Source organism: Pavona decussata, unplaced genomic scaffold, assembly GCF_977016875.1.
Source record: "Pavona decussata unplaced genomic scaffold, jaPavDecu1.1 SCAFFOLD_202, whole genome shotgun sequence".
NCBI lineage: Eukaryota > Metazoa > Cnidaria > Anthozoa > Scleractinia > Agariciidae > Pavona > Pavona decussata.
This window is the reverse complement of record NW_028145610.1, coordinates 216800-243530: the sequence shown is the minus strand read 5'-3', so window position 1 is coordinate 243530 and position 26731 is coordinate 216800. Positions and strand designations below refer to the sequence as shown.

At 38.0% G+C, this 26731-nt stretch overlaps 3 protein-coding genes across 4 annotated transcripts; 2 read left to right on the top strand and 1 right to left on the bottom strand.

Moving 5' to 3' along the window:
- The first annotated feature begins 28 nt into the window (after nt 1–28).
- LOC146460971 (vacuolar fusion protein CCZ1 homolog) lies at nt 29–26700 on the top strand. The gene is made up of 17 exons (XM_085087466.1): nt 29–138; nt 2575–2672; nt 3334–3427; nt 3981–4058; nt 5099–5146; nt 5291–5374; nt 7006–7057; nt 7527–7605; nt 7709–7753; nt 8302–8383; nt 9523–9584; nt 10199–10310; nt 20068–20101; nt 20431–20539; nt 23576–23719; nt 24721–24848; nt 26003–26700. Exons 1-17 carry the CDS (start codon nt 61–63, stop codon nt 26056–26058), a joined length of 1383 nt encoding a protein of 460 aa, XP_084943592.1. The 5' UTR covers nt 29–60; the 3' UTR covers nt 26059–26700.
- On the bottom strand, nt 12277–15497 carry LOC146460973 (uncharacterized). Its single transcript, XM_085087260.1, has 4 exons — nt 15245–15497; nt 14939–15154; nt 14151–14271; nt 12277–13290 (listed from the first exon to the last, which is right to left on the bottom strand). Exons 1-4 carry the CDS (start codon nt 15495–15497, stop codon nt 12864–12866), a joined length of 1017 nt encoding a protein of 338 aa, XP_084943386.1. The 3' UTR covers nt 12277–12863.
- Nucleotides 15675–18175, top strand: LOC146460972 (uncharacterized). Of its 2 annotated transcripts, none has more exons than XM_085087436.1 (2): nt 15675–15944; nt 16946–18175. In XM_085087436.1, the coding sequence occupies exon 2, from the start codon at nt 17007–17009 to the stop codon at nt 17766–17768; it is 762 nt and encodes a 253-aa protein (XP_084943562.1). In that variant the 5' UTR covers nt 15675–15944; nt 16946–17006; the 3' UTR covers nt 17769–18175. Both variants share the same exon structure in this region, with proteins under 2 accessions (XP_084943562.1, XP_084943563.1).
- Nucleotides 26701–26731: the final 31 nt, after the last annotated feature.

Genomic DNA, 26731 nt, shown 5'->3' with positions numbered 1-26731 from the left:
ACTCGTTCACCAGTTCCTACTTCATGTTACAGAGACACTGGAGGATATCAAAATTAAAAGATGGCGTCCATGAAAACATCCCCTGGGCTTGTCAATTTCTTTATTTACAATCCAACGTTTGGACCGAAGGAAGGAATGGTATGTCAGCTAAATTTAAAGGCAACTGATTATTTAATTTGGTAACTATAACTGCTTCATCTTAATATACATCTTTGTTAAATCTTTCCCGGAAATCTTTTAGCGATCGCGATAATCGCTAGTAACACTGATAAGATTTATAATTTTTTTAGATTTGTTTTGGAATGGCATCTTTTAAACAGGCTATTATTTCTTGACGAAACCTACAAGATTATCTATCATGCAATCATCACGCTTCATTGACAGAAAACTGTTATGGGGGTCGTAAATTATTTCCAAATCATTGTACTCTGTCTACCTTGGAAATGAAATGTGATAATTGCACCTTGCATTGAGGAGCAATTACTACATTATGCAGGGCCACATCGGAAACGGCTGTATCGAAGTGGCACGGCGGCTCGTCCGTGAAGGGAAAACATTGATCAGTATGTTTAAAAATGTTAAAATCTTGTGATTTGTTTGAAGAATAAATAAGGTATGTATTTGAGTGGGTCTGTGGCTCCTTGGGTCATCAGTGAAGTTCAGTGTTTAAAGACTAGTTATATATTTGAGTGGCTTGGTAGCTCTGAGGTTCGCCAGTGGACTACCAAGCCACCAAGCCACTCAAGTATTATGCTTCTGCAATTTGACTGCCAAGCCACCCAAGTAATACTTCTTCAAGAGCCACCCTGTATTCTGTACTATAATTCACCTTGGTCATGTATGTGTTATGTAAAAAAAGAAGCTTTGGACTGCTTTCAATTCCAAGGGCTCAAGACTGAAATAACATTTTGGAGAGTGAAGTTCTAAAAAGAATCTAGGGGCTTTTAAATCCAGGCTGCTTTTGACATAGGTTACACCAAAGATCTTTGGTGTGTGTTTCCAAATGGCTCTGTATTCTGGCGCACCATTGGGATCTTTGTCCTAATGTAGCATAAAACAGAGGTAGTGCCTAGTGTAAGATTACCTTTGTTGGCATGAAGAAAAATTACCTTCAGTTGGCTTTTGAAAACTTCTCCTGTTCAAATGAACAATTGTTGTAATCAAAAAGTATCCAGGATTTCTCTCCGAGTGTAGGACTTAGAATCAATAGGCAGGGGAGTGGGTTGTCTGGGGGACAGGGTGGTGGTCATAGCGATTCCATGGCCACTTGGTATAGAACCTGAAAACTCTCAGAGTATCTCCAGCATGGGACATACACGGAATGGACCCTGGGCCTGGTTGAGTGAGTGACTACAGTACCTGCAGTGCACAATTCGCCTTGTTATATACCTAGACTTTCACTCAACTAAATGAGCACTGTGATTGGTTGATTCCTGGTCATGTGCCCATTATTAAATACAAATGTATCCCGACCTGGATACAATTCTGCAGTTGTTTCCCTCTCAGTTGTTTGTGTGTTTGTTTTGCTGTGATTGTTGAAGGGAAAGTCTAAACATATACTAGGGAGGTTGTACATGGACAATATACACTTAATGTATGGTCCCTCGGGAAACTTGTTAGTTTTCTTTTCCCGAGAGTCCCGATGTTTCCTGAGATGAAGTCGAGGGAAACATCAGGACTCGAGGGAAAACAAAACTAACTGTTTCCCAAGGGACCATACATTAAGTGTATAAAATTTGCCCACATACAACCTCCCTAGTATACATGCCTCCCACCTAGAAAAAGAGGAGAACCCCTGTCTCATTTTATTGAGGGGTTGGGAATTGCTGTATATAGGCTACCTGTAGTGTATTCTGTTTCATATCTCAGAGGATCTGCCCTCTGAGCAGAGATCCCGTTGATCTCATAGAGAGATTAAAGGGAACTCTGCTTGCAGGGTAAAAGGATCAGGCATCAGGGGGATTACTGGAGTGGTCATTTATATTTTGTCTCACATCCCAGCGGATGAGACAGCTTGGAGAGATTACTTGGTTAGGAGTAGTGGAGCTATACATCTACATCCAAATTATTTACATCTGTTGGCACACAGATAAGAACCTGAAAGGTCAGGAAGGAAGGGACAAAGGAAGGGGAAAGGACACAGTACTCTCTGTTTAAAGCTTGCATATGTGTCCTGGGCAGTGACAGATCTTAAATCACACCTAATGATCTAGCTCACATGTAGACGCCTGTCTTGAAAGACTCAAGAGTTGCAGCTGAGCCCAGATTGGTGTGCAAATTGTTCCTCTTTATGTTTTTGTGTTACTGTAGTATATCAAAAAGAGTTCAAAGTCGTCTTTGCATCTCTTCAGGCCAAAATACTTGTCAAACCCAATTGCAGATCTAACTGAAGATTGCTTTCAGTTAAATGTTGTATCTAGTGTTGCAAGAAGTACATTTTAGATCCAAGCATTATTGCTCAGGAATGAAAATAGTTATGGAGGCTCTATAACTTTCTAAAGGATACAATTAAAGGGAATTCTACATGAAAAATGCCTTTTACATGAAATAAACAGGTCATTTGTTCTATACTAGGAAAAGGAGAAGATTGTTCTGTACATTCCTACTGGAGAGGACCTTGACAAGAAGATAAAAAACATAGGACTCTGTGAAGCACTTGTAAAATTCACACAGTAAGCTTAATATTAATTTTAATTAATAATTTTTTTAAATTTACTTTAACCCTTTTATCCCTAAGAGTGCCAATTATTTTTGATTAATTTTAATTTTACTCTTTCTCATTGAACAATAAACTACAGCTGTATCTGTACATACTGGTCATATGCTCTGACTAATAACTTAAGAAAAGAAAGTGCCCAACTTAACATTTTTGTAACAGATTGAACCTACACGTACATAACTGATCTTAACCAATTTTCTATTTTATTTACCACATCCATTATTTGCTGTCCTCATAATGTGTGAGATGTACGTATATCACATATAAATTAAATGTAGCATGTTTATTAATAGATATAGATAGCTTTATACCTGTAGCATTGCTTAATCTGTTGTTAGTTTTTCCCATAGTTATTTAAAGGTTCTACCCAGTTTGTAAAAGATCATGAATGCAAGTCACATTAATTCTTGTGTCAAACTAAATATTAATAGAAAAAATTCTGAAATTCATGTATGTACACAAGCCATGTGGCTGCACACAGGGCTTGAGACTAACTTTTTAACTCACTCCTGTCGTGGCTAGTGAAAAGTTTCACTAGCCAGAATTGTCATGCACAGTTGGCTACTGTTAGTCTCAAGCCATCATCTTCTTGTTCTTTGTTAACATTTTTCCAGGACATTCTCACCAGACAAGCCCTGCAATTCCCTTCACACACAGAAATCAAGGCAGGTGTTCTTTGAAGCAGAACCCGAATTCTGGATGATCATGGTAAACTTGTTCATTATAACAACATTATAATTATTTTTATTTACAAATTGTATGATATTAAATTGCAAACACTCAATGTGACTGTATCCCTAGCTTGTTATTAATAAAACATAATTGAAGAGTTGGGTGCATAACCGACCTTAATGACTTTTCATCTAATTGCTTTTTGTTGTTTTTGCTCAAATTCACGAGAGTTTTTGCATGTGGCCTTGAATTCCTTCAGGAGATGTTGCTCCTGACCAATGTTTTATCCCCTGCTTTGTGCTTCCTTTGCAATAAAAGCTTTGATTCTGAGCAAGATTTCCGTTTTTATCACAAATGAAAACAAAGTGCAAACAGCGGAATGTCATGTAACATTGTGTTAAGGATACAGTATGGCTATAATCTCAGCTCTTCAATAACTATTAGTAAGATGGTTTATTTTTTATATGTTGTTAAAGAAAGTTTAATAAATAATAAAATTATAATTATTTAACATTGCGTATTGTGATTGTCAGGGCGAGAGTAGTTATTATTAATATAATAATAATAATTATTTTTAATCTCTTCACAGACAGTCAGCATTCCTTTCAGTGAGAAGATGGCAAAGGATGGAAAGATGGTTATTGAATATCATGATGAAGATGTTCTGGTGAGAAAATATATTTTTTACTTCTACATGTATCTCTTCATCTCTATGGGCTCAAAAAATTACCAAACCCAATGACTTTGACTTCTTAGCACAACTGGTAATTAAAAGCAATGCACTGGAATCACAGAGGTCATGGGTTCAAATCCCATTCAAGCCTGAATTTTTTTTAACTTTCTTTTCACAGCATGTAAGTTGCATTTGTACAAAACTGTGATATAGTACATGAAGATGAATATTAATTAATAAATGAGAGTGGTTATAGTATAAATCATGAAAACTCTGTTATTCTGGACACTGATGGGCGGCTGCAATGCAGGCATATTTTTGGGGGGGGCAACTTGTGCTACAAAATGTACATGACTTTGCATATATATAGCCACCATCTTGGATTTGAAAAGCAGATGAAGATTTGGGAGAGTAGAAAGTGTACATGTGACCAAGGGGGTGGGTATTAGGCTGAAAGAAAAAGGAGGGAGGAGCCAGAGGGGATGAAGAAAAATGCCTCACCTCTTGCCACTCTCCTCTGCCCCCTTTCCCCAGCTCCCTAATATTTTTTTACAAATCCAACATGGCGGGTGCAAGCTTCTGGCACTCAGGCACCCCTCCCCCCCAAAAAAGAAACCCAAAAAAACAAAATGCCCTCATTGCAGGCAAGACACTGATGGGCATGAAAATCTGATGCATAACTGTAACAACAGAGTACTGACCAAATTTACGTACTATACAGTACCTATTATATGAAAATGACTGACTGCATTCACATTTAGCTTTATTTTGTGACCAATTGAAAATGAATGATGGAGGTATATAAGGAGGGATTTAAAGTGACATTGTTAACTTCAGTTTCATCAGTGCATACATACATTATTCTCTTCAACAGTACATGTTTTAATTTCATAGTCTAATAGTCACAAAAGGCTTTGTTCTACCTCTACCTCTATATATTGCCTTATGCACATGGATTGTTAACTTAAGAAACCTATGAGTACGTTTTAAAATAAAATTAATGCAACTTTTTTTCTACTTTTTACTTTTGACAGGATTCTGTTCTTGATGCAGTATTAAAGCAAGCATACAAAATGTTTAAGGTACACTACGAAAACCAAGTTTTGTGTGTTTACTCTGTCAATAGCTGCTGCCCTTTGGTGAAATCATTCGCACTTGAAAAGAAAAGCATACTTACATACATTATTTAAGTAACTAATTTTTTTGTATTAATTTTTATTTTTTAGTTGTTCAATGGTACATTTTCATACATTTTGAAATCCCACAACCTTGAAGCCCTGTGCAAGAGACTTGAACATTTTTATACATCTGTAAGTATTGCTTTTTTACTTCATGTATGCAAGGTTTTGCTCTCACATCATGGTATCATTAAGGTTTTAAACTTCTTATTGGTAAAATTTATTTTACTTTACATACTTGCTATGATTGAAGGGTTGAGTGCTTATAATAATTATTTTATAACCATCTTGTGTTGAATTTTAGGACAACTTTTTGCTGAAAAAAAATGTTAGACCTTTTGCATGGGCATTCAATTTTGTCAGAGATCATTGCTCTTTTTTTTGTGCTGGTTCATGCTTATGCTTTAAAGAAAAATGAGGCCAAAATACAGTGTTGTTATCAAGTCAGTGAAATTCAATGTATAGTGCAAGACAGTTAATTGCACTGACAGCCCTTTAATTATAGGCTTTATGCAATCATGGCTTAGACATCTCCCTGTTGCTCAGGCATGGGGTTTCTTGGGCTTACATGTATTTACTTGATTAATTTTTTAATTTTTATTGCATAGCATGATTTAATCATTATTGTCAGGCATCTCAAACGGTCCCTGGAGGACAAGGAGATACCAGTTGTCAGGGCATCCCCTCTCTAATAAATTGATCGAGTGTTGGACTCAGGGTTGTTATTAAGAGGACAGTAGCTGGCTATGTGGAGTCTGAAAATGACTAAAAAACTTGTAACGTGAATGGGAGACTTTCTTTGTTAATGACCACATGTACTTTCGTTGAAAAACCTGGGCTAATCTACAAATTTAATGTCGCATCCCTAGAGACTGAAACTATTGGTAAATACAGGATATTTTAATTTAAAATAATGTATATGTTGTAGGTTAAAATGAATCCCAGGTTAAAATGATTTCAACCTAGGTTGATTTCTATTTTCCTTTGTTTCAGATGTAAATTACCCAACCTCAACAAAGGAAAATACAAACCAACCTAAGTTGAAATCATTTTAACCTGGATTCATTTTAACCTACAACATATACATGTATGTAGTTGTGTCCAGTAAATGAGATGCTCATTAATTTAAGCTTTACCACTGGAAACTCATTGACAAGTAAGGATCTACACTTATAAATCTATTGTTAATAGTTCTGACACCAATTTTAAGATATTTCAACCTATTAGAGTTACCAGGCGTTCTGCTCCAACTAAGAGTATATTACTAGATATACCTAAAGCTAAGACTGTCACGTTCCAGAACAGTTTTTACTCAAGAGCCTCAAGAGCATTTAACACACTTCCAGACTTCTTGAGGGACAATACAAAATCTATAAATGTATTTAAAACTAATTTGAGGGCATACTACCTAGATTTGACTTTAAATGTGTACGATCCCGCAGTACCTCAAACGTTCAAAAGTGTCTGCATAAAATGTCATCAAAGCAGATCGTTACCTGTATTATTAGTTAAAATGTGTTGTTAATTATTTGTCAAAACTTAATTATTATGATGTGATTTTATTTACAAGGGGTCTCGTTATTGGAACATATCGTTCTGTGAGTTCTCTCCTGTCAGAGGTTTTTCATTTTGTTTTTTTTTCTCCTCTTGCGAAGTTTATAAATAAATAAATAAATAAATAAATAAATAAATAAATAAACAAGTGAGAGTTACAAATTAAAATTAATGGATTTTAACATTGATTTTGAATTTAATTGTTGCAGTATTTACAGACTCTAAATTTCTCTCAGTTTGATCTTCTGGATGTCTTTTCAGGTAAGTCAAACTTTATTTGGAATAGTTTGTATCAATATTAATATTTTGTTGACCAACATTAAATGGCATACAGTGATATTTTGATTAAAATAATATATTAATAATAAGCATACGGTCTACTAGTATGCTGGGGAGATGGAAACTGCGGCAATGAATAACTGCATTTCGCAGCAGTCAATTTTGTACTTAGGAAATACTCTTCCAGGTTAAAACCAATTTATAATTACAACAGCTACAGCTATGCTACCCTGAGAAGAAGCTGAAAAATCATCTTATTTGTCTGCCTGATGTCCATCCGTGAATCGATCCAAACGATTCCACAATCCCTTACTTGTACCAGTCTTCTCACAGTTTCTGGAATGTGCAGTATGACAGCCATATTTATTTATTTCTTTATTTCTTTATTTCTTTATTTCTTTATTTCTTTATTTATTTATTTATTTATTTTATTATTTTTTTTTTTTGGCAGGAATAAATTTTCTACCACTGGACAAAAACACATTTCTTAGGATCCAGTCCTTTGTAAATGTGATTGAACATTCCTTCAGGTATTAAAAGTGGTTTGTGGCAGTGAATGATAGTTTCTTTTTTAATGATTTTTTCTTCTTTTCTTTTTAGAGAAATCCTTACTAATCTTTTTTTCTTGTTTAGCCAAATAAGATACACAGCATTTCTATATTCTGAAAAGCTTGTTTGGTAAGTCATGTTAGTTACATGTACATGTCAAATTTTAACACTGGCTGTGTGTTTATTACAGTTAGAAGAGGTCTTTGTATTAAATCAATTCAACAACAGCCAAGTTAGTGTGGCCAACCTATGATATGAGTTAATTATGACCCCTGAATTCTGAAGCAAATCAAAATTTAGAAAGGTTGGTTTTTGTGAAGGGAGGAGATCAGCCATAGTGCCTAGAGAAAAAAAACCCTTCATTAAGGGGACCAGGAACAAGAAACTGGGGAAAGAGGGGGGAGGGGGAGGGGAGGGGTTGAATCACTGTTAGTACCTAACAATTTAATTCAAGTCTGTTGTTGTTGTTCTTATCCTTAATGGTTGCTGACCATCCAAATTCATTGTTTAACACATTTAATTGACCACCGCTTGATATACATGTACTTAGGCAGCTAAGATCAAAACTTCTTCCACTTACAGCAAAATTTGACAGAAATATAATCCTGCAATTTCAAGCTAAGGTGGGTGCCTAACAATGAATTCACTGTTAACAAGCCATCACTACTTTTTTGTAGGAGTGGTCTTGAACAAGAAGATATGCGCACTCTATATAAATACTTAGTGACAAGTTTGTTTCCTTCAACTATTGACCTAGAGGTAGGTGTTACATTGAAGTTCATGGATGTACTATTTGACCTGGTATGGGGTGAACCATTTAAAAAAATATATTAATAATTAATTAATTAACTGGAAAAAATAAACTTAGTTTAATGGCCTTAGCTCCCACAAGTCTCCTGTAGCTCAGTGGTAGAGCATCCAAACTTACAGTAGTAGCAATTGGAAGGTCTTACGTTCAACTCTTGATAGGAGCACTCGGATTTTTTCCAAGTATGTCTTTGTCATTTACTGAATAATACACCATTCTCAAAAATAATATAGTTTTACCAAAAAAAGATTGCAAAAAGTCCCAATATTTGCCCATTTCTGGCATGTAAGATATCAGTAATTGAATTTACCAGGGGTTCTGCAAAAATCATGAGCAGGTGTCTAGTATGTTGGCCACTCCTATATAAATTGCTGACAATCACTGGCAATCAATTTTGCTATGACTAGGGTATAAAGAATTTTAATCATTGTGCTGCTGACATTATTATTGGTATTAGGGTATTGGTAATGTATTTATTTATATACCGCACATATCAGATAGTCTGTGGCATTTTACAATTCTTCTGTGGGGTTGAGATCGGAGGTCAGCATGTAAAGGCGCCACTGGCAGCCGCTATCAGGCCATATTTTGATCTCACCCGCCCACCCAACCCACACATGAATGTGAAAGTCAGATGCAATCCGCATTAGTGATAAACCACCACACCGGGGACTACGGTACATCCCCTACTCATTTCGAACAGTATGTGAGACGGGACCTACGGTTTATCAACCTTATCCGAGAAGACTAGTAGGTGTAACCGTTTGTAGATGTCATTTCAAAGGTAGAACTTTCTCCTCAGTTATTTAAAGACCCTGACTGTTGGTCCAGTGCTCTCCCAACTAAGCTAACCGGTTGTTATTGGAAAAAAATCCTCATCTGTTCTTTTGCATTGCATCTGTTCTTTTGCATTGCACTGGAGGTGAACTCCACTATAATTTTATGTTTACCTCAATAATGCCTCAAAAAGTGATAATAGTACACGTAATAGCAAACTCAAGTATTACATGTAATTCCAAGTTATTTCTTTATATATCATTTTTTGAAGCTTCTCTTTTTGACAAAACTGTTGCTGCATTAATTTTGTCAGAGTATGGAAAATCCAAGATCACAGGGATATGTTGTTGTACAACCCAAGTCTCATCATGGAAGGTAACGCTAATTGACATTTAGTTTCTCTTGTAGAGAATTTTAAAGTAAGAAAATTATCCAATAGATATTTTCACAACTCCCCTTGTGATACGGCAGGTACATGTATGATGTCTTAATCTACATCATTAAACAGGAACTCGCACTATAAAAGCAAAAGCTCCTCCCACTTTTGTTACACAGTCACTGCTTCAATGTCACATTTGGGATGGCGGATACATTGAGCAAGTATGAACTAAACGTTGTTGATCGTGTTTTGCTAAATGGAGTGTCTTCAGAGGATGTTGAAGTGTTCTCTGGCGTACCACAGGGCTCAGTTTTAGGCCCGTGTCTGTTCCTTTTTAACGACCTTCCTGAGTCGCTTTCTTCTAATGTTAGACCATTTACAGATAACACCATTGCATATCTCACCATTAACTCCGAGCTAGTCCATTTTCTTAGAACCCCACTCCGTAACTCCAAGTGTGTATGTGTACAGTCAAGCAACAGAAAACAAGACTCGTACGCACTCGGTGGACCGTGTTGTCTCGGTTTCAAACTCTTATTCTTGGTCCTTGTCATTCACTAGTATCTCTGGCAGTATTTGTGTTGTTTCATTATGCGTTTTCTGCTTTTAGGTTTATAACAGGCCCTGCTGAACTGGGCGATGTGCCAATTCCGAGAACCCCTCCTAAAATGTTTGTAAACACAGACTCTGAACAAGAGGAACTTGTGTTAGTAGTTTACAAGGTACGTGTTATCCACTTTGATGTTCAGTATTATGCGACATGTACTTCTTTAATTTTACACTGCAAGAAAAAAAAAAGGAAGAAACGTTTTCCCCACAAATACTAATTTCCAAAGGGTCTTGATAGTAGCAGGCAAGTCAAAAGTTTAAAGAAAACGACAAAATATGTTTCGACAGAGATTTCAACTTCCAGCCACTGGAAAAATTCCCAAATTTCCAAGTTGGATTAAACTTGGGTTTTCCTTGTTTTTTTGTTGGATTTCCACTGATATCCAAACTTGGTAAAAATGCAAAATATCCAATTCTGATTTGTAAGTTGGATTTTTATTAACCAAAACTGGAAAATAGGAATAAACCATAACTGGAAAACGTGTTATCCAAATAGTCAACAATTTATTCCTTAAGTTGGGTTTTTACAAATCCAGATATGGATTTACCTCATTACATGTTTGTATTTTAAAGGTAACCAACTTTGTCAACTCAGTAATACAGGTTTGGATCACCAGATAACAAACTTGGAATTAGACTGTCACACTAATAACCAAACCTGGGAAATAAAAGAAACTCATAACTGGAAAAGGGATTATCCAATTAGCCTGTTGTTTGAGTAATTTGGTTTTGAGCGAATCCATTTATGGATTTACCATGTTACATGTTTGTATTTTAAAGATAACCAAACATGTCAATAAAGTAATCCAGGTTCGGAGTACCTGATAACCATCTCGGAATCGCACTATTTAAACCACATTTCGTTTGACACTTAAGAAGCTAGATTTGCTAAATGCCCTTTTTTTTAACCAGTTTAATGTAAATAATGACATAACCAGTCTAAAAAATAATCAAATATTGACAGGTTTGTGTCATAACCTGTTTTACCAACTAGTCATGCGCCACAAAATGTTTTACTAGCCAGTCTACATGGAGTAGCTTTGAACAGAACAGTCATCACAGCCATGATGCTTTAAACAACAACACACATTAATTTTGTCCTTCCTATCTTAAGCAGTTTCAGTTTATGATTTCTGGCAGAAAGATGAAGTTCCTAGATTTATAGATGATCATTTCTAAAGGTTGACCAAGGTGATAAAGTTATCTTTAGCAGTTGCTACTAGCTTGTGTAATAGCCAAGTACTATAAACAACAACATATTATTCACCAAAATATTCATAATAATCTCAAACGTAAGTTTTTTTGAAGCCACAGTCTAGCAGCTTTCAACAAGAAAGTCATCACAGCCATTCTTGACGCTTTGAACAACATGTATACTTTGTCCTTCCTTTCCTGAAAGATTCAGTTTGCAAATCCAGTCCTGGCAATCAGATTAAGTTCCTTTATTAGCTCAACATTTCTGATCATGGTTGACCACCTTGTCTATCAAGACCGAGGTGATAAAGTCATCTCTCACAGTTGTCACTGGCTTGTGTAATGGCCAAGTACTATAAACAACAACATATTATTCACCAAAATATTCATAATAGTCTCAAACGTAAGTTTTTATGACGCCATAGTCTAGCAGCTTTCAACAGAGCAGTCATCACAGCCATGACGCTTTAAACAACACGTATAGTGACTTTGTCCTTCCTTTCCTGAGAAGATTCAGTTTATGAATTCAGTACTGGCAATCAGATTAAGTTCCTTTATTAGGTCAAGTCAGCACAGTACTAGTTGCCATGGACATTGAGTGGCAATGCAACAGTCACCTTTTATTGAGAGCCACATCATCTCTGGTGATATTTCCTAAGGGAGCATTCACTTCAACCTTTCCCTGTTTTAAAAGGGTACTTGCAATTGCACGGATGTGAGCAGTTTTGTCTTTGTTCCTGAGCAGCTTCAGTTTAAGACTTTTGGCAACTGGTTTTAGATCCTTGACAAGGTGCACATCATTGATGGTTGTTCTTTCCAGCCACACCAAAATAATGGTTTCTGCTGATGATAAGGTGAGCTCTGAAACACAGAAAAGACATTAATTTTAGTGTATAGTGCAACACTGTATCAACAGGCAATGAATAAAATGAAATGTTTATAAAAGGTGGTCAAAATTTCCCTTATTTTTCCTTTTGACACTAATAACTCAAAAGCTACAGTGGCTTTTCTTTAGTTTGACATATTTTTGTTTAAAAAATCTGTACATAGATTACAGAGCACTGAAAAACTGATAACTTTTATGTCCAATGAGTAACAATACATTAAAAGGAAAAAAAATATTCACCAAGTACTTTTCACGTAATTGACCATGTAAATAAAAATAAGGTACTTTTGACTCCCTTTAGGGTAGCCATGGTAACCGATCTGGTAATCATGAGGAACTAGTTCATTTTGCTCATTGATATATGTCTAAATATTTCTAAGTAATCTCCACCAGCATCAAAAGGATAGCTAGCAACAAACTGACAAGGTTATCCTGAGCTGAAGTCATCAAAGCCAAACAAGAGCAGGAGTTACCAAGAGTTGAAACCTTTGCTCTTATTTAGGGGCAGGGGGCCCTACTGAAGACAGGGCACTTTCAATGTAATAAAAAGAAAACTAATAAGAGGTGGTTTTTGGAAATAGGGCATTTATTGGAATGATAAAATAATTATCACAACACAAAATATCCCAGAAAGGTATCTAAAAATATACATATATGACTCACCTGTGTTATAGTAATCCTCTAATTTAGCTGGCTTTCCCTCATCGCTTTCTGGACTGTCTCCACTCACATTACTCGTGCTATCACTTTCACTCCCGCTTACAGGAGAGAGTTTGCCAGTTGCTTCCAGCTGCTCAGATTCCTTACGCCGTCGCTCATCCATATGCTTCCGGATAATTTGCATTATCGCATTTCTCCCCAACCCAAGTCTTGCTAAAGTAAAGTCCTGGTCCTTGGCCAGCGTGTCAACAACAGTAAGCATTCTTTTGGTGGCTTCTAGGTTATTTCGAAACCTTGGCGCCGGGGACCCCAGTGGCCACACCTGCTTTATATAATTGGTGATTCGCTTCTTCCTGTGATAAAGAGGGGCAGCAGGGATAAAATGACTAAATGCAGACCACACCATGGTTAGATAGTATATATTATTAATGAAATGGTGCTTCAAATTTACAATAAATAGGTTTGATGATCATGATTAGATGTACGGTTGCCAAGATAATGGCTCCGTCAATTCCAAGCCCAATCTCCACCCCCTGCTTAAGGCATTTTCTTCACTTATCCTGGCCTAGGTTGAGGTATTTGCTAAAACAGACCAAGCCGCAGATGGGTCATTGTCAAAATCAACGTTATCTTTTGGATTTTAACAGTATGACATCATTCCTTTTTGAATGTACAATTTCCTGATTGTTCCCAATGTAAAATCATACCAACTGAGTCATAAGGACCTCATTATCAAGTGCATCAAAGCCTACCCCCAACCCATGTAGATACATTTGCATTGTTGTTTTCACATATGACCGAGAGATGTTGAGTTTGTAGGCACCTGATTGCAAAACCAAAGCTTAGAAAGACAGGCTGAAAAATATGTGCTGCTCCACAAACCCCACCATGGGGATTTGTACCTTTGAGCTGGCTCCTCCATGGGACATTTGCAACATTATTGAGAAAAACAATACAAATGCCCAAAGGGATGGGTAGACTTGGAACTGATAAAGCTCTAGGGTTAAACAAGGTTACTTGCTCTTGTGATGCCATATAGCAAATGGATGAATGTAAAGCTGGCTTTGAATGGCTTTTGTGATTGAAAAAAGGCATGTTCTGACTCATGAAGTTTGAGGATTACACTCGTTAACTTGTATGTGACTAATGACAGCTTGAAAGATTCTAAACTACAGTTTATACAATAATCAAAAACAAATATCTGGAGACTTACTTTGTATTATAAATGGCCCGATCTGCTGTATTCATTTGATTTTTTTCTGTGTTGGTAAGTATTCGGTCCAGCAAAGAAAACTCAGTTCTTGACATGGGCTTCTCCCTCTCACAACTTTTTCCTTAAATTGGGTTTAGTAAATACAGCGAATAGTTAATATGATAAGCTACCATGCATATATACCAAAATCTGGTCATTGCATGATTTTCAATGCACCTACCTATAAGTCCTAGAGTTTTACACTATCAAAATAAAGTTTGCTTACGGATTCATGAAAATTTTTTTTTGTCCAAACGCAAAATAATCGATCAAAATAAGTATTTGATTAAACTAGAAGAAATCGAGGCAAGCATAATTCTTTCTGAGGTTCTCTACAGATAAGTACCACACTGTAACATGGCCAATTAACTACGTATTACAACACAATGGAAACTTCACAAATGAAGAAGAAAAAATATTGTGCTAAAAACGAAGCTGCACAGAATTAAGGTATGTCGGGCAAATACAGCCTGAAAGTGAAAAAACAATGCAAAGCAGCTCATAATCGAAGGCGACCTGCCGTAGTGGCGGGAACAAGTTACCAAATTTAAGATGTTTAAACACTTTGCAACAGGGAAAGGGCTTAACCTTTTCCAATAAAAATAACCGCACCATTTTGTTTTTGACGATACGCCAAAAAACTTGAGACTGTAAAATCTCGTACACGTAATCGTCCTCGTCCTCAAATTTGAAGCTCTACTCCATTTAGAGGCTTAAACACGAGTAAATGAGAATACATATATATATACCTGCACTGGGTCCTGCGCCAAGTTCACTTAATTTCTCCGAGAATTTCCCTTTCTTGCCAATGGTGTCGAGTCCTAACTCCTCCATAGCTTCACTACTCCGAACAACAGTCGACAAAAGTATACGTCCATCAATCTCCTCCTGTTCAAACTTTTCGGCGACAGTTTCGCTCCCGAAAGTCCTTAACGCCCAATCCTTGACTTCGAATACTGACCATTCTGATAAAGGAGGAAAATGATACATTTCAGATTAAGATTAATGAATAGCTTAGCTACCTATTGAAGAGAACCATACTGTACGTTACCGACCTGATACAGTCTTGCTCGGGCCGGATTCAACAGCGGCAATGTTTTGGCGGGCGTTTTCCCGCGTCAGTTTCACAGGTAAGCTTAACTTTGCCGTCGATTGAGACAACACGGGTTCATAATCATCCGAGCTGACTGAGTCTGTGTCGCCTGAAATTTCCTCAGTTACATCCATAGGACTTTCAGAGACAGTTTCTGGTGAACAAGTTACTGGTGGCAGATTCTTCCGACACGTAGCTCCCCTGCAACTCGCCATCTTGAAAAAGACTTCGACAATGCTGCAGCAGTGGATTACATTGAAGTGAACACACTTCTCATTGGGTGTTATTTCGCGCCATAGGCGCGTCATAAAAATATCGGCTTTTCATTGGCTAATCGATGTTCGGGCCCAGTGACAAACGCCAAGTAATGAATTGTCTGGAAATGAGTTACCAAAACATGGCGGCCCGAGGCATGAAAGTTCCATCGTCCACTTGCTATTGTTCGGCTCGTCAAGCGGCCCACGTTCATTGCTTCTGTTTAATTTGCAATGGCAAAGCAGTAAATTATCGTACGCAAATATCTCATCTCAACTCGAGTGCATTCTGTGATGAAGTTACACCACCAAGATCCGAAGAGGAAACAGTGGTACCGGTGGACAGCGAAATTGAAGAAAGGCTCGATCACGAAGAAACTGTAGGAGACGGTCATGATCGCATTGATGGTATACTCTTTTTCTTTGCTTTAATATAAGAACTTTTTGTAAGTAAGTCGGGAGGTTCGGTGAGCCTGAGAAAAGACATAAACCCGTCGCTAAACCTTAATTACTTCAAAATTTAAGATTTAAGATTTTTTAGATTTTAAGATGACATGATACATAAATTCCAGCGTCTCTCATGGAGATATTGTATTCTTATGGAAGAGCATTTTGGTACCCAAGCCTGTGTGATAAATTTGCACAATCTTATTCACTTTCACGAGGACATCTCAAGGTTCTCTGCCCCTGACAACTACTGGTGCACACAGTTTGAGAGAGCTGTTTCACGTTACGTTAGACAATCTAGTAACAGAAAGCATTTGGAGAAAACATTTGCAAGAAAAGAGTCTCAAAGAGAATTCCTTAAGTTTTGCCCATTTAGAGATCTAAGTATGGAGAGGCAATCAAGGTCACATAAAGTTAACAGAGAAAAAGTAAGGGTATTGTTTCAAGCTCATAAGCAATAGTATTCACGTATTTACTTATTAAAAGTGGTTGATTTTGTAAATGTTATGTATTTACGTTTGTATATGTTATTTATTTCGGTAACTGACTGCTGTCCCCCTTTTCTCTGCCCGCCTCGACTAGCACCTGCTATTTGCGGGCGGAAATGTTTTGCCATGTTAAAATAACTGTTGTTAGAAATGTTTTGCGATGTAATATCGAATAATTAAATTAATAGTATGTTATGAAGAGGAAATTCACTGAAGAAGTAAAAGTGAATAGTGGTAGATATAATTTACTGTCATGCAAAGTGACAAGGTAAACATCCACCACCATTAATAATAGTAGAATTCTAGTAGTGTACAAATCTAATAGGCTTAGCTACTCATACTGTCAGCCATTACATGCGAGCTCGTAATGTGGGAAGATTATTGCTATACAAGTACTATTCTCCAGACTATCACATGATCTGAAACAAGACTACATAAAGAAACTGATTTGGTCTAATTTTATTTGTTTATCAGGTCGTAGCAACTTCCCTCGAAGGAGCAAAATACTTGGTTCAATTATGCCAGAACAGCCCTGATGCCACAAGAATCAATCAAGGTGTTCTTATTGGATCTGGGCAATCACATTTCCTTCTTAGGGACGAAAGTGCTTCCATTATGGGTTACTTCTCAGATTTGGAATCCTGTGTCATTGCTGACACAGCTGAGTGTTATCGCAGTGCATATCTGCCTATGCATAGAATTGCTGTGGGTGGGAAACTGTATAGAAATGGTGATGTTGTGCTTGCTAAACAACAAAACACTGAGATTTTTTTACGCATTAACAGTTTTTTTTCTTGTGGATGTGAATGAAACTACTCAGCCAGTTGTTCTTGGAGACACTTATCAGCTTGTGTGGAATCCGGCAGGTGGTGTTCTGCATCATCCATTAAGTGACACAGTTTATGTAAAACCCTTTGAGAGTGGCACCATTCTTGGGCTTAAAGATTTACAAAGAGAAATCATGCTTTTTCCAGATGCAAACGGAAATTTTGCAGTTGTTGATCCATTCAGGGAAACTATTCCTTTACCACCTGTCGTTGTTCCTGTTTATCCGGAGGAAAATGACATGATCTTGGTTAAAGGAGATGATGATGAAATTTGGCAAGCCCAAGTAAAGCGTGTGTTATTTGCTGAAAAGTTAGTGAAAGGATATTTCTTTGTGAAACATCGCAACTGGGATGAAAACAAGTTGTGGGTTAGAGAAAGCCGCTCAAGTCAAATGGATAGCATCAACTTTGGAAGCATACTTGATATTGCTACTGGAGAATGGCAACATGGTGTCTGGAAAGAAAGCTGACTTATAACTTCAACCTTTTTGGTTGTTTACTGTTAGTACCAAGCTTGAATTAAGGGAAACAGTTTCCTCCTATGATAATGCCAACGTCGCAATCAACATTTAAGTGACAATCATGAGACAAATGGTGAACAAAACTCTTTATATGCATTATCCACCATCAACAATTTCTTTCACGACAAGCTTGAATTGGTTATGGAGTTTAGAAGAGTTGAATTGCATAGAATTAATTTTGATTACTATAGTTCATTTTTGACAATTCCCAAGCCATCTATTTCAGTCAGTAATCTTTTATTGTCAAGTCGGCTTTTAAGACAAACAAGCTGAAGGTATTTTAAGAATGGCAAATAGCAGATTACAATGCCGAGATATCTAAATAACAAATAAAGCACACCATATTGTAAAAACAAGTTTACATAACTATTGCAATTGGCTACCAACCTCAGTGACCCCACTTGATCAAAGGGAGTATGATGTTATCCACTGGATGAATCACTATCTAGTGGATGGTGTACTTGGTTTTTGTTTACACAAAACACTCAATACTCTGGTGGATGGCATTATTCATCGCTTGTAACAACCAGTGATGGCTGTTACAAGCGAGCAATGTTTGCCTGAAAAAAATTCCAAATTTGGGTGAAAAGTAACCCAAGTTCACATTACAAGCTAACCTGGATGTTCAGAACACAGGTTTGGTTAAGAAAATTACTTCTCTGAATTCCAAACTTGTTTTAGTTAAAAAAAAAACAGCTGACAAAATTATCATGAAGAAAATCCAAATTTGGGTGGAAAGTAATCCAAGTTCACATTGCAAGCTAATCTGAAAGTTCAGAACACAGGTTTGGTTAACAAAATTACTTCTGTGAATTCCAAACTTGTTTTACTTTGTGTTTTATGATAAACAAATTTAATTAGGATTTTGTTAAATACTAATTTGGGATTTACTTGTTTATTTATTCTTCCTTGAAAAATCCATGATTTATCCAACTTTAAACCAAACTTGGGTATTTAGTTAACTTGGATATTGTGAAATCCAATCGATATCCAGGTTTGATCAAACTTGGAAATTTGGGAATTTTTCCAGTGAGCCAACGCTTTGTACATGACAGAAGTATCGGTCGCGACATGTTTTGTAAACTTGAAGGTTTTGTCGTTTTCTTTAAACTTTTGAAATACTTATTTGTAACTAACTGTTGAATTGAAGTACCTTCCAAGACAGTAGCTTGGTCTTGGAACACCGTTTACATCAAACAGGAAGCTGTAATTTCATTAAAATCCATCGTCACATATTCTTGAGGCCTCGTTCCCAGTCCTCATCGCGCTTATCGAGTGAGCCGAGCTTTTTGTTGGAGGCTTGGAATCGAACTCGTAGCAGCTCAACGGGGTCCTCAAAGGTCCTCAACGGGTGATGCCACATTGACCGCGCCAAGGACGACTGGGGACGAGGCTTATATTCTTGCTTTCCTGCTATTGGTCAAAATGCATCAGGTGATGCAATACATCCAACTTAACAACAGGGCCCAGTTGTTCAAAGCCTGATTAAGCTAATCCTGGATAAAAGTAAACTTTGATTACAGTTTACTGAATTTCTAATCAATAAAGATTCTTCCAAAAGATTTTTGCCCCTCAGTTTTCATTGAGACTTTTCTTTACCTTTAGCTCGAAATTGGCCTTAAAATCATTTTTAACGGGCGAGATGAAAGCGTCGATTAACTTCTAATCGTAGATTAGCGTTAATCGGCTAGCGAACAACCCGGCCCAGCTTCACACACTCTGATTGGCTACTCAACTCGAGCCCATAGTATTTACTGTTCACCTCCCGACATTAGCCAGGATTTCGCGCGCGAGTTTTGCCGTCAAATTTCCAGAAGTAAAGTGATCCACCCAGCCGAAAAAGATGACACATAGAAACGCACAGAAAAGTTCTAAAATCTTCAAACCTAGCATACACAATGTCCTTACTACAGGGGCGAATTTCACAGAAAGAATGTGGCTTTCTATGTGCCTATTGGCTTTGTTAGGTTGGCAAGGTATTGTGGTAGAATGTACAGCCGCTATTTTTTTCCGAAAGGTGGATTGGGGCAGTATTGAGGTTTGTTATATGCTAAAGGATTTATTCACCCCACCATCGCAGAGCAGCGCTAGACCTCACCAATTTGTGTCTACGCAAGAAAATTAAACCGATCATTTGTTGTTGTTGTCTGTTCATTTGTTTTTTGCAATTTTCTAAAAGCATTAGAGTTGGTAGCAACAGATTCAACTTTGTTTCAGCTTTCTGTTTCCCCTATTTTCTGGCCCGCAGGCACTTGAAGCCACAATATGTTTGATGATCTCAGGTGAGTTGAGGAAACTGTTATTATGTAACAACTAAAACTCTGATTAACTGTTATGATCCGCAGTGTACAAAGTAATGTAGGTCACATTTTCATGTCATCTTAGATTTGAACTGTGATTTAAATCTAGTCTGTGTTTAGAATTTCTTATATAGGGGAGTAGCCCCCCCCCCCCCCCCGGGTAATAATTAACGGGTTAGGAGTTGAACTGTTCAACCACCGGTCGGAGCTTCCCCGAATGAAACTGTGTTAAGTCCTCACCACCACCCACACGGGTTCTTAACGCCTTAGATCACCAATAGTTTTTCTTCTTCTTTTTTCCTTTTTTTTAGGACCTTATCCTGGTCTAGATTTCTATAAAAAGATCGATAATTTTATTGGTCCTCAACTAACAACACTGGCTAATGTTATTGGCGAGCAATGTGCAAAGAAACAACAAAGGTTGGTATTTATCAGTTTTAATCATCTTATGAAGTATTTAACAAAGAATTTTAAGACAGCATGAAGCCCTTAGTTACAATGGCAAACCCTCACAAACCCGCGCAAATACCTTTAACTATAGACTTGCTTACAAGTCGAGCTTAGAGAGCGCGAAGCGCGATCGTCAGAGCTCGAGCGAGCGAGCGCGGAGCGCGAGCGAGCGAGAGCTCGACTTGTTTCCCTTGCTGGAAATCGAATCAAGTGACGTCATTTTGGCGCGAACTTTTCAGGGTGCGAAGTTGTCAAACTGTCAACTCAATGCATTCTTGTCATTTCAACGCATCTTTGGAAACGCCGACAATTGCATTGGAAAACTTTCTCAATGCGTTTCAAAACGTTGGGAATGTTTCCGAACAAAACCGAAATACGTTGAAAATCATTTAAAAATTGGGCCAACGCATTTGCAAAACATTTTTCAAACGTTGACAACGCATTTGAACAGTGAAAGGACAAGTCATTTTCTTTATCAGCCCCGCGAAACGACTGTATCGTACTACACACTGTTCATGCGAAGATTTTGTTTACATTTTGATGACTGCAGAAATTATGTCGATTCGCTTCGCGAATATTTTTAAAATGCTTTACTTCGAATGTGCGAGTAATAATAATAATAATAATACCGGCTACTGCTAGCGCTGCTACTGCAATAATAAATTTTAAAATGAAAGCACTACACAGCATGACATGCAGAGTGCTGTCTTGACGGGAAAACCTGGAAAACAACATAAAATGTATCGGCTCTAATGAGTTTCCTATTATATACCGAACGAAACTCGTTTGGGATAACGGCCGAATCCGTATCGGTATATAACAACCGAACAAGTTAACGGCCGAAAAATGCTTGCTATATACCGAACAAGGTTGAGGCTTATCTCGTTATTATCAAAACACTCATTTAAAATGCAGCGTAAAATACCGATCGATCGCCTCTTGATGCCAACGGTCATAACCTCTTTTCTTTCGCCGTGACGTAGAAAATCGAAAACCAATGGGGCCACCTTAAAGGTCAAGCTTTTTTTCCCGATCATCCTGTGGGCGCCGATAAAAACACGTCCTTTCCACAACAGTGACTTTCGATTACTTTGCGCTGATGTTTGCGGACATCTCTGTACTTTGCTTTTGCAACCTATACACGAATTGCGTCGTTAAATGAACGTGTAATCAGTGCGAGGAATTTAAAAGGTCTTGGTCGTAGACCGAAATAACAGTCGCTATCGAAGAGCTAGTGTTGTATGTTTGAACAGCTTTGCGCGTGATCTGGTTATGATCTGGCTTGATTGACGTGTACTTTCATATCGCTGGTTCTGATTGGATAATGCGACAGGAGGAAAATTCCTCCTGTAAATTTGGCGCGCTGCAAGTGATAAAAGTCGCTCGCGCCAGGTCCATTCAAAGAGAAGCAAGCGAGCGACTTTGAGAAAGTCTACTTTAACTACTTTGTTTTAACCATAGAACTTCGGCTCTAGAGGAAATTCTGAAGTTCCGACGGGACCTTGTGTTGAAAAATTGCCGTATATGCAAACTGATTTTTTTTATCACAGAATAAGGATTTGTAACAGGTGCATGCTCTGTTGCCTGCGAACACAGCCACCTGTCAGTGCGGTCGGGAGCGATAAGAGGCGGCTGTATTCGTAGGCTGGATGCTTTAGTGTTGTAAACTCTGTATTGTAGCATAAGAACTTCAAAGCCCCTTTGATCTAGAGGGAACATTTTAAAAATTAAAAACCTTAGAACTGCTTCTTTAGATCAGTTTCCTTGCGGACACCTCGCTATTACGGACACCCCGATAATACGGACTGCAGCTGAATCCCCGGCAAATATAAATTGCAGACGTTTGACTGAAATAAATACCCGTTATTACGGACTCTCGCTATTTAGGACACTAACTCGCGGTCCCTAGGGCCCGGGGGGGGGGGGGTACTCCCTTATATGGGCTATATAGGTATGTGCGGCGCCAAAGGGTATGGTTTTTCGGCTGTTTTGGTCATAAATAGGGTATCGCTTTTAGCCATTTTGCCGCCATTTTGGTAATAAATAGGGTATAGATTTTTGCACTCTAGTCCTGGGTTCGAATTTTTTAGAAGAAGCTACTTCAGGTCATAAATAGGGTAGGGAAAATCGCAGATTTTAGTCATAAATAGGGTAGGGAAAATCGCAGATTTTAGTCATAAATAGGGTAAGGGTTTTGGGAAGCGGGCCGCACACCCCTACCCAATTTTTTTTGGAGTACCCCTCCCCGGGCCCTAGGGTGTCCGCAATAAAGGGAGCTGACTGTAGAAACACTGAGAGTTCCTCATTTCGTTGTTGTTGCGTTTGCGGACTGAATTTGTTAAACAAACATAAGCAACATTATAATATTGCACTGTTTTTGTAATTATAGCCTGCGATGATTTTCAACAAAATACCCACAGGAGCTCCGGTGGGTGCCGATTCTTTGCAAATTAAGCAACGACTAGGTGAACACCACAGTACATTAGGTATAATGAGCAAAAAAAACTGCTTTACACATTCATTTTTCATTACACTTCTTTGCCGTCCTCTGTAAAGCGTCAACGTGAAATGACCAAATTCCAGATTTTGTAGAGGACGTGAGTACATCTTGATGAAATTTTCATTCCCTAGCTTAAACGCCATTGCAACTTATTTTCTTTCCTGATAATTTAGCCACAGTGTACTAGTTGAACGAGTTGGAATAATAGCGTCCTCCACAGAACGTCCCACCAGGAAATTTAACGTCCTAGTCGTGCAGTGACGGCAAAGAAATGTACCAACAAGTGAAATGCACGGGCAGAGTTGTTGTTTTGGGTATTTAAAAGCCTGTTGCTTTTTTGACGTTTTCGTTGCCGTCGCGGTCGTCGTTGCAAAAGCTCCCTACTGAAATCACAGGACAACGTTGATCCTATAGTTTTCAACCGTCTCGCAATTCTCCTAAAACATGTTTTCAAAACGTGTTACGTGTTCCCAAAACATGTTACTTTTTTATCGTTTTGTCTTCAGCTCGGACCAGCAGTACCGTTATCTGTACTTTAATCACATGAATCTGGCGCAGAAGTCGTCTGTACACTCGAGGAAGTCCTCGCTGCCATGTGTTGCACCTGAGATTATGCGACTTATGGGAGATATAAGTGCAGATTTTGCAAGGTATTACCAAATTTTAGAACAAAGGCAAAACATAGTGAATGCATGCAGTCAAATGAACCAATCAAAACTGGAAGCGTACACAATCAACCCGCGTCAAACGCGGGAAAAAATATTTATGTGTGTGAGGAAGTCATTGGTTTTAATCCTAGTTGGTTCGCACCCTTTCTTAGTGCGAGTTTGTTTGTTTGTTTGTTTTTTACGAATCACAGAGGGTAAGACCAAAGCATGCGTTGAATAACTGTCAACACTCAATTGGAGACCGCTCTACTGACCAGTAGTTGATCTAAGCAGATCGTCTTCTTTTATAATCTCACATGTATCCATCTTTATGAAATCCCGTTTGAATCAGTTGGCAGTCTAACACTACATCCAGAATCTCTTAAAAGCGACTTTTTCTTCAAGTTGGTTACATTTCTTTCCCAACTAGTTAATTAGTTACATAGAAAAACAGATCGGAAACAGTAAATGTCGATGAAGAAAAACCTAAAATTTGTAAGCCTTTCATTTCATTCTATCAGTTAATTAGATTCCCTTTTCGACCCTTACCAAAGGCGTAATTCTGTAAACTTTTGTTTAAACAAATCCTAGTGAAACCTGGTGTAGAACACTTGTCAGTGTATATACATAAATCATCTCTTTAATTTGAGCGGTTTTCAATTGACTGTCGAAAGTAATTTCGCGTTTGCTTTGGTTTTGCATTACTACGCTCAGTGATTGGTTAACAAAACTCGCGCCACTTTCTCAACCAATGGGAATCCAAACCAAAACCAATCGCGTTTTCCCGCGCTTGGCGCCAGTTACATGTATTTGCTTCGAATTCTGATTGGCTCGTTGTGTTGTTTACATCTGTTGCGATTGACCAGAGTAATTACTTTGGTTCTGGTTTTACGACACTCAATTGGAAACCGCTCTAACAGTAATTTGTAATTACTCTTCGATTTTGGGCCCTCCAGGGAGTACAAGGTTTTCCAACCGTCATATTTTTGTTTATTTCTGTACAGTTTCCAGGAAGACGGTGAAACGTTTGTGAAGACCATGTCAGATTGCTGGATTGTTGGACGGAAATCAGATCAGCGAGAACTGTTTGTCATCTTGAACCAAAAGAACGCCAACCTAATAGAAATCGATGGTAAGAAATGGTCATTACAAGGTGGTATACGTCTTACTTCTTGAGAATGATGTATTATTCAGTAATGACACTGGCCTGTGTCATTACTGAATAATACATTATTCTCATTTGTTCACCAGGCTTAAAATATTACATCACATTTCCTTTCATTGCGCATATGCCACTCATTGACATTCCAGTCCTAGCAGTATGCAGGATGTTTGTCCCATGAACCTAGTTTAATGGCCTTAGCTCCCACGAGTCTCCTGTAGCTCAGTGGTAGAGCATCCGAACTAGTAATCGGGAGGTCATAGGTTCGACTCCTGATAGGAGTACTCGGAATTTCCTTTTCCGAGTTTGCCTGTGTCATCACTGAATAATACATCATTCTCATTTGTTCACCAGGCTTAAAATATTACATCACATTTCCTTTCGTCTTACTTCTTATTTCGTATTTTGAGAATTGCCAAAAGGTCTGGATAGCAGAAAGCAGGTTAAAAGTTAAAGAAACACGACAAAAGCTCCTCTGTAATCTTCAGTTTTAAGACGCTAGCAGCACAACGAACCAATCAGAATTTGCAGCAAATACCAGCAACCAGTGCCAAGCGCGGGAAAATACGTGCGCTATTAGTTTTGCTTCTGCTTCTCATTGCTTGAGAAAGTGACGCGAGTTTTTGCTAACCAGTCGTAGAGTGAAGTAAAGCAAAACCATTCGCAAATTATTTTCAACACACGAAAACCGCTCAAAATATAACCGAGTATAAGGCCTTCCTAAGAGGAGGGGGGAGGGGGAAGAAAGGGAAGATTTTCTCTCCCTTTCACTCCCCCCCCCCCCCACCCCCCTTCCGAAAAGCCTGATATTCAGGCCACTCAAAATATTACTTATACTGCACCTCCTTTACTGAAGCACGGTATATATCAGACGATCAGAGGGTCCTTTGCTCAAGGCTAGGTTGGTCTTGGTATTGTCGTGTTGTTACCCTCTCCACCCAGGTGTACAAATGGGTACCATCTAGGGAGGGGGAGTAGTAATCCTTTTGGTTACTGATAGGAACTGTGTTAAGCCCTAGTCGTATCTCCATACTGTAACTTCATGATTCACGTTTCTTTTTGCTACACAATGCAATGCTTTAACTGCCACTCCCCTGACAATATTTTTCTGTTTCATCTTGCAGAGGAAGTGAAGAGACTGGGTATCACGCAGTTTAATAACATTTTCTTCTTGGACTAGTTCTGAACAAACTAGGGAAAGGTCAAGAAAGTCATCGCATGTCATTAGCCATTTGGTGATTGTCAGTTCTGTGAAGTTTCGAAACTATGGAAGAAACGTAACGTCTGCTAATGAACTCCGATCCTGGTGACCTCACAAGCGAAACAGCGCTTTAAGAAAGTAAATCTAGAAACAAATGTGATGGAACATGTTCCGTTAATGATGTGTTGAACCATTCAAGTTTAGTTTTTCCAGGTAGTATGTTTTAGCAATTTGCAATATTCCCAGAATTAAAATTCTGCGGGAATTCTTTGCCATGGGATTTGGGTTTTTCCTATTCAAACACTGCACACAGCTTCACGGATTATGTAAAGCTGTAGTTTTATAAACCTCGGTGTGTTTCAAGAGCATTACCTTCAGCAAGCAAATCTCTTTGGCATTAGCATTTTTAAATCGCGTCTCTGCGTGCAGTAAACTGATAACAATGACAAAATTGAATTATTTTGAGGAGAAATTATGTGTTAATCATAGTGAGAGCTGAAAGTTCAAGTGCTACGTGGTGTAAAATTGTAAAGAACATTTTCAAGAATTGAACTAAAAGAGTATACATTTATTTTGTAAATAATACATTTTGTATACATGGAAATAAATATCGGAATTGAAGAGCTGGTTGAATTACAAGCGTCGGGTACGC